General features: G+C 41.0%; 1 protein-coding gene across 3 annotated transcripts in view; it reads right to left on the bottom strand.

The window, feature by feature from the left end:
* Positions 1 to 14,210, bottom strand: part of Ide (insulin degrading enzyme) — a 70,413-nt gene that overhangs the window by 42,176 nt on the left and 14,027 nt on the right. For 2 of the 3 annotated variants that reach the window (XM_048338694.1, XM_048338695.1), the window contains exons 2-4: positions 11,446 to 11,630; positions 10,029 to 10,236; positions 8,024 to 8,193 (exon numbers count right to left, since the gene is read on the bottom strand). In XM_048338694.1, the coding sequence (XP_048194651.1) occupies positions 8,024 to 8,193; positions 10,029 to 10,236; positions 11,446 to 11,630 (563 nt within the window). Of the gene's footprint in view, positions 1 to 8,023; positions 8,194 to 10,028; positions 10,237 to 11,445; positions 11,658 to 12,475; positions 12,811 to 14,210 lie in introns of those variants that run through there. The other variant, XM_048338696.1, reaches the window with a different exon arrangement.

Here is a 14,210-nt window from a genome sequence, read left to right as displayed (position 1 = left end):
AGTAGCTAGGATTACAGGCATGAGCCCTGGCACTTGGTTGTGTGGTTTATTTACTTACAGTATTCCCTATTTCTGTAACAGCCAATAAACTGGGCTCTGGAGAATATGTTTTGCAGCATTGGAAGTCTGTAAAGGTACCAGGTGGCATTCCAGTCTATGTGTTGCATAGAACTGAGTCAAGATTCATGACCTCATGATGTTCAAACCAACAGATCCAGTGAGAACAGAAGATTTAAGGAAATAATCCTAAAGCGATCATTCATATTCAAACAGTGATAGAAGCAGCCTGCCAACCAAGTTCCCAGGTTCATAAATAATCCTCTTCTTTCTTATTAAAGAACAATTCTGTTCCAGATCTACCCTACTTAGGTCTACCCAAGGAGCTCAGGTGCTCTTAAAAAATAGCCAGAACTCGGGGCTGGGAATATGGCCTAGTGGCAAGAGTACTTGCATCATATACATGAAACCCTGGGTTTGGTTCCCCAGCACCACATATGTAGAAAATAGCCAGAAGTGGTGCTGTGGCTCAAGTGGCAGAGTGTTAACCTTGAGCAAAAAAGAAGCTACGGACAGTGCTCAGGTCCTGAGTCCAAGGCCCAGGACTGGCCAAAAAAGAAAAAAAAAAAAATAGCCAGAACACCAACTCCTCTGAAGGAAAAAAAAAAGGATGTGCAGGTGCGCGCTTACTGGGGAACTGATTTCCCTCAAACTGAGGTGAAGTTCAAGCTTTGGTGGTGCCTCTTTTTCTATTAAATGAAGATTTCAAAGCCTCAGTTACAGATGGACTTATCCTCAGAGCTCCACTCATTCTTCACACTGCCAAGCTCGGATTCCTACAAGTAAACCATGACTGCACCCAAGTTTACAGAAATTGTTTTATTTCTATAGACTATGTGTATATAACAGTATGTGACAGTAGATCAAAATTAGGTTTACAGCCCAGGCAGTAAAGTCTGTGAGACTCATATCTCCAATTAACCAGCAAAAAACTAGAAGTGTAAATGTGCTTCAACTGCCAGCCCTGAGCTAAGGGCACAGTCCCTAGTTCCTGAGTTCAAGCCCTAGTACTAGCACAAAAATAAATAAATAGATAGATAAACAGAGCCTTTGTCCATAGTAACATGGTCTGCCTAAGTGCAAACAATATATTGATATCCGCTCTTACATAGAGGCTCAAAAGCACTCAGTGGGAATTCTGAGTGGCTTTTATGAATCACATAGTCCATTCCTAGGCTCCAAGTTTAAACCTGAATGTTTTCAGTGTTTCTAATATGTAATGGGAAGAGGAAAACCTTTCTGTTGGGATGACCTCACAATGGCAATTCTTCCTCCAAAGCTCCTGAACCAGAAAGAGGAAGAGATGTTCCACTATACCATTAGCAGAGAAACACTAGAATTCTGTTTTAACAGTGGAGCCAGAGTCAGGCTCCTGTAGATCAGTTTACTAAGAACAGGAAGGCTAGCTGAGTATTCTTTTTGAAATCCTTCTACATTCTGGTGGAAGTTCTTAAGAAACAGATGGAAAAGAGAAAGAAAAGGCAGGAGGCAGCTGGGCAGTGATGGCTTATACCTATAATCCTAGCTTACTCACAAGGCTGAGATCTGAGGACTGCAGTTTGAAGCCAGCACAGGCAGTTAAGTGTGTGAGACTCTTAATGCCACTTAACCACCAAAAATACAGAAGTGGAGCTGTGGTGCAGGTGGTAGAGTGCTAGTCTTGAGCAAAAGAAGCTCAGGGACAACACCCAGGCCCAGAGATCAAGTCCCAGGACCAGCAAAAAAAAAAAAAAAAGTAAAATACTAAAGCAGAAAACAGACACTATACAATAGCTACTGCTGTTCTAAGTAGATAGGGACTTCTGGCTTCTAAGTATATATACCATTAAACAAATGGATACATGTATTCCCAAAAGAGGAAAGACAGGGCACTGTGCTAACAAGGTAGGTGAGGAAGCAGAGGAAAGGGAGCAGATGACTTTCTCCATTTAAAAGTCTACATAGAGATGGGGCTGGGGATATAGCCTAGTGGCAAGAGTGCCTGCCTCAGATACACGAGGCCCTAGGTTCGATTCCCCAGCACCACATATACAGAAAACGGCCAGAAGCGGCGCTGTGGCTCAAGTGGCAGAGTGCTAGCCTTGAGCGGGAAGAAGCCAGGGACAGTGCTCAGGCCCTGAGTCCAAGGCCCAGGACTGGCAAAAAAAAAAAAAAAAAAAAAAAAAAAAAAAAGACTACATAGAGGGGCTGAGAATATGGCCTAGTGGCAAGAATGCTTGCCTCGTACACATGAAGCCCTAGGTTCGATTCCCCAGCACCACATATACAGAAAATGGCCAGAAGTGGTGCTGTGGCTCAAGTGGCAGAGTGCTAGCCTTGAGAAAAAAAAAAAAAAAAAAAGAAGACAGGGACAGTGCTCAGGCCCTGAGTCCAAGGCCCAGAACTGGCAAGAAGGGGGGAAAAAATGTCTACATGGAGGAACACTGAATACAGCTGGGTAACAAAGTAGCAGTTCAGTCTCTAGACACATCTGACCCAAATTAGTGGGAACACAGCTGGGTCATTTATATCAAATTAAAATGCTGCCGTGGAAATTTTGAATCCTACTTTCTGCTCTGTCACGGTCACAGCAAGCCCCAGCCATGGAGGGAGGGAGGAGCAGGGTGGCTGTCGTACTGCAGCCCTTCCAGGTGGGCTGACTGTGGGAAAGCACTGCCTTGGCCTCTGACCATATACTAATTAAGTATCTCTGAGGGTGGTTTATTTTACTGGGAAAATATGGACATATGCTCAGTAGTTAAGAGCAACAGCTCAATCTCAAGCTCCTTCCTTTCTTAGCTGTGACACAGAAAAGTTCCTTAAACTCTTGCCAGTTTACTTTTTTTTCCATAAATAGGAATAATAAGAGCAAATTCACAGAACTGCTGTGAAGATTAAAAATGGGTAATCCACACTAAGGTTGGCCATGGGATGTCAGAAAATATCATAGACTTTCCTGCCTAGGCTGGCTTCAAACTGTGATCCTCAGATCTCAGCCTCCTTAGTAGCTAGGACTACAGGTGTGAGCAATCCGGTTGCACAGGGGCACACATGGGGCTCAGTCTGTGCTTTTGTGTATGTCTCCAACTCCATTAAAATAATGTAAAGGGAGGAAGAAAGGTAAGAAAAAAGTGATAAACTTGGAGTCTGAATTTGTATTAGTATCCTCTGTCCCAATCAGTAGTACATAGTTCACAATTTGTGTGTGTGTATTCTAGGTCATTTTCCTGTTTGGTTCCTTCCTACTTTGCTATTCCAAGTCTTTGAAAAAGCCAAACTTTCAGTGGTAGAGTACTTGTTTAGCATGCTAAGACCTGGGTTTAATCCTTAGCACCAATAGGAAAAAAAAAAAAAAAAGCATGGTTCAAGTGGCCTAGCAAGCAAGGTCTTGGGTTCAATCTCTAGTATCTCAAGAAAAATCAAAACCAAAAGACACCAGGCTCTCTCCTGGGTCTTTTCTTGTCATGGTTTTGGAGGTAAGCATAACAGCATCATGAAGAACAAAGGCTTTGGGCTGGGAATATGGCGTAGTGGCAAGAGTGCTTGCCTCGTATACATGAAGCCCTGGGTTCGATTCCCCAGCACCACATATACAGAAAATGGCTAGAAGTGGTGCTGTGGCTCAAGTGGTAGAGTGCTAGCCTTGAGCAAAAAGAAGCCAGGGACAGTGCTCAAGCCCTGAGTCCAAGGCCCAGGACTGGCAAAAAAAAAAAAAAAAAGAAAAAAGAACAAAGGTTTTGAATCCAGGCTGATTTGACACTGAGGTCCATAACTCAGGTAGACGGTCTACTACCCCTTATCCTCTTTCTTCCTTGTACTCCTCACAACTGACCCTCCTAGTATCACCTGTGGTCCCTCTCAAAAAGGATGATGAAATGCCAGTACTGTGATGAAGGCTAAGCAGGGATGCATTAGGTAGAACACACATCCAGTGCACAGCACTTAGTACCATCTCACAAATGTGAGTTCCTTTACTCCTCAAATGGCTCATCTTTAGAATTTCACCATGTACCCCAGGATGATCTCACAATGCAGCCTGCTGAGTGCTGAGGTTTCAGGAGTCCACTACCCTGCCTGACTTCTTCCTCCTTCTAAAGACTGTCATTGTATCTCCTTTGATATCCTAGTGAATTCAACTCTAGGTAGCAATAAAGCAAGCTAAACAGAATAGTGGTTTAAAGCTCCAACTAGGTGCCTGGTGGCTTATGACTGGTAATCCTACTCAGAAGGCTGAGATCTGAGGACCACAATTTGAAGCTAGCAGCAAAGTCTGTGACATTAACCTCCAGTTAATCACTTAAAAGTTAGAAGTGAAGCTGTGGCTCAAGTGGTAGAGTACTAGCCTTGAGCAAAAAAGCTCAGGGACAGCATGTAGACCTTGAGTTCAAGCCCCAAGATGGACGGAGACACACACATACACACACACACAGCTCCGATTATAGCTGTATATGGTGGGAGAAAAAACTCAGTAAGGGAAAGGAAGGAGAAAAAGAGCTGATCCTGGAAATCAGAGCTGGTTATATTCTTCAGTGAGGCCCTGCCTTTTCCATACCTCCCTACCTGAACTTCCAGTGCCATCAGTACAGACCCAAGTTATGCTTCCTTGTGACTTATAATACATTTTACCAAAAGGAAAACTTAGAAAATTGTCACCAGAGAGGATGGAAAAGAAAAGTTGGCTACACATACTTCTAATCCTAGGGAACTTGCTACATCGGATTAATTACGTAATAATTAAGAGTTGAGAACAATATGAAAAACATCACTCATATCAGCAATGCAGCTCCACCCATTTCCAGTTTATCCCACCCTGCCATCTGTGTTCCTACAAAGCAGGGAGCACTGGTTTCCACTCCCCGTGGTTTCCACTCCCCGTGGACTCACTCATCCACTTCCTCCTAGGGGACTTAATGTAGTTGTTACCAGTTTTTGTGAGATTATGTTTAGAGAAATAGGTCACTGAAGAATAGCCAGAACCTCTTCCCTTCTCTATCTCAAAACTACTCCAGAAACACACAAAGCCACTCAAAATAACAGAAGTAAATTAATACAAATTTCTGATATGGTTTTTTCTTCATGGATTGCTTTTGCAAATCTTTATGCATGCATGATATCTTTCATTCTACTTTCTTTTCCTGTATCTTTTTTGACACTTGCCATGTTTCTCAGAATGGTCTCAAACAGTCTTTTAAGTAGCTAGGTTTACAGGTGTGCACCACCATGCCCAGCTTTTATTTTCAAACGTATCAGTTACCTCAAAAATGGAGGGGGGGGCTGGGGATATGGCCTAGTGGCAAGAGTGCTTGCCTCGTATACATGAGGCCCTGGGTTCGATTCCCCAGCACCACATATACAGAAAATGGCCAGAAGTGGCGTTGTGGCTCAAGTGGCAGAGTGCTAGCCTTGAGCAAGAAGAAGCCAGGGACAGTGCTCGGCCCTGAGTCCAAGCCCCAGGACTGGCCAAAAAAAAAAAAAAAAAATGGAGAGAGGGGATTGGGAATGTGGCTTGGTGGTAGAGTGCTTGCCTAGCATGCATGAAGCCCTAGGTTCAGGTCCTCAGTACTACATAAACAGAAAAGGCCAGAAGTGGTGCTGTGGCTCAAGTGGTAGAGTGCTAGTCTTGAGCAAAAGAAGCTCAGGGACAATGCCCAGATCCTAAGTTCAAGCCCCAGGAATGGGAAAAAAGGGAGGGGGGAGAGAAAGAGCGGGAGAAAAAGAGAGAGAAAGAAGAAATCATTTTCCATAGAGAATTTCCAACATGCTCTGCATAATAGCCACATTGTGATAGGAGTATCTAACCTATCAAAAGGAATTACCTTTCAGGCAGGGAGTATAGCTAAGAGGTAAAACATTGACAGGCATGACACAGAATCTACGTTCAATCCTGAGCATCACACATACAAACAGGACTACTAGAAAGGAGTTTTAGATGTTTGATAGATGTAATAATTTTGAAATTACATCTCTTTCTGACATATCATGTATATGTCCATGAAACCCAATATTTAAACAATTCAGCATTATATACACATATTTTATAGATGTAGTTTTCATCTAGCAATCATGGGTGTTTTATAAATCAAGTGCTTTTATACATCAATGCTGATACTGACACATGCCCTCCATATTAAGTCCAAAGAACACAGTATTACTGCCTTTAATGGTAATTCTTTTTTTTTAACAAACTTCTTATTTTGCTAGGCTATATAAATTTCTCTGGCTGATATTGGATGTTTAAGAATGGTATCCAAGCTTAAAGAAAGCTGTCTTTGAGTTCAAGCCATAGGACAAAAAAAAGTTATAGTTTTAGTTTTAAAATTAACTTATAAAATATGCATAAACTTACAATCTACTGTCATTATTTTATTTTACTTTATTTTTGTTTGTTTTGGGTTTTTTGTTTTTTTCCAGTTTTGGGGCTTGAACTCAGGGCCTGAGGCACAGTCCCTGGCTTCCTTTTGTTCAAGGCTAACACTCTACCACTTGAGCCACAGCGCCACTTCTGGCCTTTTCTGTTTATGTGGTGCTGCGGAATCAAACCCAGGGCTTCATGCATGCTAGGCAAGCACTCTATCCCTAAGCCACATTCTGGCCCCTTTACTTTATTCTTGTTGGACATGGGGCTTGACCTCTGGGCCTGCGTGCTGTCCTTGGGCACTTCAGCTCAAGGCTAGCACTTGACCAGTTGAGCCACAGCACCACTTCCAGTTTTCTGGTGGTTAACTAGAGATAAAGTCTCTTGGGCTTTCCTGCCTGGGCTGGCTTTGAACTGCAAACTTCAGATCTCAGCCTCCTGAGTAGCTAGATTATAGGCGTGAGCCACCAAGCGCCTGTTTTTGCTTCTTTCAAACCTTACTTTTGTACTGCTTAATTTTTTTTTTTTTTTTTTGGCCAGTCCTGGGCTTTGAACTTGGCCTGAACACTGTTCCTGGCTTCTTTTTGTTCAAGGCTAGCACTCTGCCACTTGAGCCATAGTGCTACTTCTGGCCATTTTCTATATATGTGGTGCTGAGGAATCCAGCCCAGGGCTTCATGTATACAAGGCAAGCACTCTTGCCACTAGGCCATATTCCCAGCCCCACTGCTTAAATTTTTAAACAAGTACTTTTTAATGAAAATTGAATCAAGAAACAGATATAATCATAAAATCAGAAATCTCTAACTTGTTTTATTCTACCTTTTATTCCCACTTCAAATTTCCTAGGAGGAGACAGAAACTTCATAAGCAGGATCCTCTTATATTTTCTAGCATTCTATCTCCCACATAGCTGCTACCACAGAGATGCTATATATATCTGCAGAAGTAGAAGTAGCCCTGAGGGGCACAAGAGGATTCCACACACCTTGAACTAAGCCTTAGAAAATGAACACTTCCAAAGCTAGGCATGGCTCAAAGTGTAGAGTGCCTTCTCAAGGCCCCAAGTTCAAGTCCCACTACCACTTAAAAAAAAGATAACAAAAAAAGCACTTTCCAGGTGGATGTGGTGGCCCATGCCTGTAATCTCAGCATTTTGGAGACCAAGGTAGGAGGATTTCAAGCTTGAGGCCAACTTGGGCTACATAGGGAGACCCTGTCTCAAAAACAAAAATATGAGGGCTAGAAGCATGGTTCAAGTAGCAAAGCACAAGGTCTGGAATTCAAACCCCAATACTAACCTAAAGATTAGCAAGAACAACAACAACAAAAGATCTCCAGCACTGAAAAAGAAATGAAACAAAACCAAAAGAGCACTTGCATTTGTAGAGCAGACTTCAGAATTTTAAAATCAATTACCTGCTCTCCCTCTGAAGTGCTGGTTAATATCTATTCACAACTGTAAGCACTCTGCTCCTTAAACATTTAGACCCTTACTTGAAGGAGATTAAAGCAGGAATGAGAAATTACAAAATCTCCATCTTGAATTGTAAAATACAATACTGTATAAAGAGGCCATGGGTTTAAATGAGGTCAGGGAAAACTAATGCATGAAAGCCGTTGTTGACACACCTGTCCCAAATTTGCTGAAGGGGTGTTTGGGATTTCCTGTAGCTTTTTCCAGCTGAAAGAGTCTCCAGGCATCATTCATCACATTCTTCTCATGCTCTGAGTCAACAGCATTCACCTCTCTGTCCTTACAGCTTGCATCAAACAAGGGGCACAGGAAAAACTGTGCAAACCTAAAGGTGCAAAAACACAATTAACAACTTGAAGACTGTCGTTTAAGAAGAAGCTGGCTTTTAAAATACTTCTGAAACTTACTAGATAGGAAACATGCATCCTATGTATCAAAAAATATATCAGTTCTATAAATGCTAAGTAACCTAAGAACAACATAATATTGAATGTACATAAATTGGAGGAACTTATTTATTCCAGAGATGCTAAATTATTGTTGGAAATATACAAATTAATATTAAAAAGTCTAGGAGGCTTATGGAGTCAGCAGCAGTCTGTTTGCAACTTGATATGTCTAAGAAAAACCTTGTTCTATGTGGCTAACTCAACAAAAGAAGGGGTCGGGGGAGGAATGGGAAGAAGGAGCACAGGTAACAGTTCTAAAAAAATATCAAATTTACAGTTTTGGGTGCAATTTCACCAAGACTCTGGTGCCTCAGGATAAGCATATTAAGACATCTACTTTAAAAAGTCATAATACAAATTTTTTCCTTCTGGGGAAAAACAGGCTTCAATTATTAGAACATAATAATGAAGTAAAAAAAAAATCTAAGGTATGACACAGTACATTGACTAAACCATGATTACAGGCTTTATGAAATAGTAAGTGAACAGCTCATGAATTTTTTAATAAGCAGTCATTCAACAAATAACATGGTAGATAACTCCAATATGAGTAACACATAGCCCTTTTCTCAAGGCTATTCTTTAATAATAGTACCAAAGTTTCATTAAAGTAATTCAAGGGCTGGGAATATGGTCTGGTGGTAGAGTGTTTGTCTTGTATACATGAAGCCATGGGTTTGAATTCCTCAGCATCACATATCTAGAAAAGGCTGGAAGTGGTGCTGTGTCTCAAGAGGTAGAGTGCTAAGCCTTGAGCCAAGAAGAAGCCAGGGACAGGGCCCAGGCCCTTAGTTTACGCCCCAGGACTGGCAAAAAAAGGAAAAAGAAAGAAGACCCAGAATTCAGATGAAGCTAAGGGTAGAGGTTCTAAAAAGAACTACAGTTTAGTGGACCTAAGAAACTTTTTGGTCTATAAACATTTCAGATATACATCTCAGTTCTGCTGTCAAAGAGGCTATGGTCATTATTTGATATTTATTTTGTGTGTAACTGAATATGTTAAGTACTTTACACATACCAATTCCAAAAGAAAACTCCATCTATATGAAGTCTATAGACAAAGATGAAAATGCACACCTTTACAGATATATAATTTCTTTTATGTACCTCAATACATCAAGGTTGGGCAAAGTGCCTAACAGCTACCTGTCCAAAGCTGGAGAGGCCTAGATGAAGGGTCATGTTTATGACACCAAATAAGCAAGTTATTTTCTTAAAAAAGATACTTGCTGGACACAAGTGGCTAATGCTTGTAATTCTCATTACTCAAGAGGCTGAGATTTGAAGACTGCAGTTCAAAGCCAGCCCAAGCAGGAAAGTCTGTGACCCTCTTAAGGGCTGCTGCTCTAGACCTGAAGCATGTGAAGAGATCTGCAACACAGTTACCAGTTCTTCATCATGTGCTTTTTTACATGCAACACCAGTTAGAATAGGAAGGGCTGGACATTTTTACAAGTCAATATACTATTTTGTAGGCCTGAAGGCTGGGTTAAAGCCATGTCATTATCTTTCCTTTACCACAATGTAAACATAAGACATCACTCATTATTATTTTCCTTTTCATAAAATGTGGGGGAGGGGAAGGGAGACTGGTGAAAGTATCTTTAAACTATAAAGTTATGATACAATATTTGTAAAAAGTAATTATTACTATTTTTATTAAAGCAATTAAGTATACAGGTTGGTTAATTCATAGGGTACATGGCATTACCTGTCTAGGGCACCTTCTAGGTGTTCATGAGAAACATCAAAATAATAGTTGGTATGTTCTCCACTTGTAAAAGCATTGGAACTTCCCGCATGCTCACTGAGAAACTGGCTGTATTCATTCTCTTTAGGATATTTCTTTGTTCCCAAAAACAGCATATGCTCACAAAAATGGCTTAAGCCAGGAATATTTGAAGGATCTGACAACGAACCTGAAAGGGAAAAAAATCTTTTCTTGTCAAAAATTAGTGACTAAGGATGAATTACAGATGGTTTAGAATTCTTGTTAGTATGGCATAACCAGTATAATCACACAACAGGAGAAAGTATCTGCTTGTCTAAAATAGTATTCAGAAGGCAAACCAGCAGTCAGAAGTCCAGGATTCTAGTCCTTAGACTTATTTATGTAGACTTTATTTAGTTTGTGACACTGAGTAGATCCTTTAACTTTTAGGGACATTAGTTTCCTCACACTGGTGGGAAAGAAAGTTGAGTTCACTGTTTTCTAAAGGCTACAACTTTCTTGTCTTGGTTATTATTGCAAGAGATGGCACAGAACACTAAGAGCATGGACTCATCTTAGCAGCTGCAGAACTGTAGAGCTGTAAGTGCAATATTTTACCTATCTTGTCTTAGTCACTTCTCCACACACCTATCTTAGACGGTCAGGTCTATATTCTTTTTTTTTTTTTTTTGCCAGTCCTGGTGCTTGGACTCAGGGCCTGAGCACTGTCCCTGGCTTCTTTTTGCTCAAGGCTAGCACTCTGCTACTTGAGCCACAGCACCACTTCTGGCCTTTTCTATATATGTGGTGCTGAGGAATCGAACCCAGGGCTTCATGTATACGAGGCGAGCGCTCTTGCCATTAGGCCATATTCCCAGCCCCATGAAATCTATATTCTATAACACACAGAAGATGCTAGTCATTTGTTCAATGTTGCCTTTATTTCTTCAAGTCTAAAATGCCTTAAGTAAAAACTTTTATTTTAAAAAATGAATATATGCACACATAAGAAGTAGCATAGAAGATATGTGCACACAAGAATCTATAAAATGTCACAATAACCAAAAGCGAACAAATAAATAGATAGGGCAGGCAGGAAAAGGGTACCATTTTTCTAAACATTCTTTGGCTATCCCTCAAATTTAAGTAATTATTATGATTCACTTAAGGATGAGGATGAATTTCCCTGCTACTAGGTTACTGCAGGTGAGAACCTTGCAAGATGCTCTTAGTAAATATAGGATTTTCACTTAAGACAACTGTATTTACTAGTTCTATATAGGTTCCAGCATAAAGGTAATAAAATTCATAAGGCACATCATAGTATTTATTTACACTCATAATGGAGAATCCTAATAAATGTTAGCATTCAATGGATAAGACTCAACAAATTTAAACTGACAATTTTAAACGGTACCTATGTGTACATCAAGTGCAGCTGATGACTTGTCCGTGGTAGGATCGCTGATGAGAAGTACTTTGATACCATTGGCCAGTTCTAGACCTCGATACTCTCGTTTATCTTCAGGAGATTTGACAATGTGATTTTCTAGTCTCTTGATAGCTGGGTTATTCATTTTGCTGTACGTTCTACTTTGGAAACTGAAAAGAAAATGATTAGTTGTTGCACTGTGACTATTCTTTTTTTTTTTTTTTTTTGCCAGTCCTGGGCCTTGGACTCAGGGCCTGAGCACTGTCCCTGGCTTCTTTTTGCTCAAGGCTAGCACTCTGCCACTTGAGTCACAGCACCACTTCTGGCCATTTTCTGTATATGTGGTGCTGGGGAATTGAACCCAGGGCTTCAAGTATACAAGGCAAGCGCTCTTGCCACTAGGCCATATCCCCAGCCCACTGTGACTATTCTTCCTCCCCACTCCCTGCCCCCCCATCCCCAGTACAGAGGTTTGAATTCAAAGCTTTACACTTGCTCAGCAGGCACTCTACTACATAAGCCACAATTCTAGCCTGGTTCTTAGCTGGTTATTTTTGGAGACAGAGCCCTCAAGAACATTTCTACCTGGCTGGCTTTAAACCTCAATCTAGAATTATAGGCACGAGCCAAAGGCACCCAGCTTTTTTTATTTTAAAAGATGAGAAATAATATCAATTAAATCAATATAATTCATCAACTAATAAACAAAATATACCTGGCCAGGCATGGTTTCACAGATCTATAATCTTAGCACTTCAAGGGCTGAGGTAGGAGAGGAGGCTCTATAGTTTGAGGTAAGCCAGGGCTACATAGTGAGACCAAGGCCAGCCAGAACGAAAACTGACTCCTGACTTCAAAACAAACAAAAACCTGGAAGAAACACTGGTTGTTGTTGCTACTGAGGATCAAATCCCAGGCTTGTACATACTAAACAGATGCTCTGCCACTGAGCCACAGAGGAAGCTTTTATTGGTTTACCTATAAGCTATTGTCAACTCATCTCCTTCATCTTGCCCTTTGTCTTTCAGAGAAATGCTGTACTGCTTTTGTGAAACCATATTTGTATCTAGAAGAGTACATGGATGGGGATTTGACATGGGCTGGGTTGGACCATGAGTTGTCCAGTATGGTGACCTCAAATAGTTTTCAATTACAAACAACTACTTTCATACACATTTGAGAGGTATTTGCAACACTAAGTATGGTGAGATGTTGGGTAAGAATTATTACTGGGTCAGCTAAACCATTGCTCAACCTGATGATATTCAGATAAGGCAAATCAAGAACTCCTAGGTCAAGCCAGGTACTGCTGGCTCACACTTGTAATCCTAGCTACCCAGAAGGCTGAGATTTGAGGATCTCAGTTCAAAGCCAGTCCAGGCAGGAAAGTTCCCATGAGACTCTCATCTCCAATTAACCATTCAAAAACCAGATGTGGAGATGTGACTCAAGGTCGTAAAGTACTAGCCTTGAGCAAAAGACCCCAGGGACAGTGCCCAGACCCTGAGGTCAAGTCCTCAACTAACAAAAACCAGGCCCTGATTCAAGCTCTAGAACTAGCACACACATACAAAAAAAGTAAGTTCTAACTTAGCAGCAACATAATATTAAATAAGCTACAAGACAGTTTCTGTGAAGAACCCCCATGCACCAGCAAATAGGGCAGCATTGTGGGCAACAAGAAGCTCCATGGGTATGTAGCTCAGAAAATGCCTAAACCTGCCCTCAGCTAGAATGTACTAGACAGAGAAAGGGGGTGAGGTTTCTTTTGAGGGGTTTCACCAGAAAGGAACAAAAGATGCAGTACAGCTCACTGCAGCAGTAAAACAGTCTTTGTCTATTGGAGGTTAAGCATATAATCCTAGCTATTCAGGAGGCCAAGACCTGAGCATCCTAGTCCAAAGCCAGCCCAGGCAGAAAAGTCTGTTAAACTCCTATCTCCAATTAACTATCACAAAGCTGGAAATCGTGCTATAGGTCAAAGTAGAGTACTATCCTGGAGCACAAAAACACAGGGGTACCCAGGCCCTGAGTTCAAGACCAAGGACTAGCACCAAAAAGAAAAAAATTGTGTAATAATATAACCACCTCAACTATAGGCCCCTTTTCAAGGATTAGATTTCACTTGTCTATACTTCAAGTTTCTCATACAATTTTTTAAATTTTAAATGGTAAAACAGAGAGTAGGATACAGGTAGACAGCATAAGACTGAGAGCTCCTGGCCCAGTAAGAACCGTTTATAAATGCCCATAGGCTAACCAGCGTCTGATCAATATTCCTGATGTGACTGAGAAAGAAGTATGTGCATTCTGAAAGTCACACATAAAAATTAGTGCAAGTACTTTGAGACCTCTGTAGACAGGACTAAGAACAGCTATGTTCCATACTGGCAATGTTCCCAGTCAAATATTCTGATGTTTTGAGTAAATAAAAGGCAAAAGAAACAGTAAAAACATTTTTAAATGAGACTCATTCCCAGTCATCTTCATTCAGCAGGCAGTCTGGCTTTACCTGGAACCTACACAGCACCACTTCCTACACAGATTTGGTCCTTACCTCCTGGAGAACTGACAGCAAGGGCTGGGAACTCCTCTGATGAGAAGCTTACCTGTCCAAGTACTTATATGCAAACTCAGGAGATCACATGACTGCTTGTTTCTCATTAGCATAAGACTTCAAGAGTAATCTTATTTGTTGCAAATGTTCTCCAATAAGCAAGTGTTCTGACATTTTAGATGACAAGTGTTAA

Source organism: Perognathus longimembris, chromosome 2 (genome assembly GCF_023159225.1).
Source record: "Perognathus longimembris pacificus isolate PPM17 chromosome 2, ASM2315922v1, whole genome shotgun sequence".
In the NCBI taxonomy this organism is placed as follows: domain Eukaryota; kingdom Metazoa; phylum Chordata; class Mammalia; order Rodentia; family Heteromyidae; genus Perognathus; species Perognathus longimembris.
Note: the sequence above shows the minus strand (reverse complement) of the source record. Positions and strands in the feature narration are given on the sequence as shown.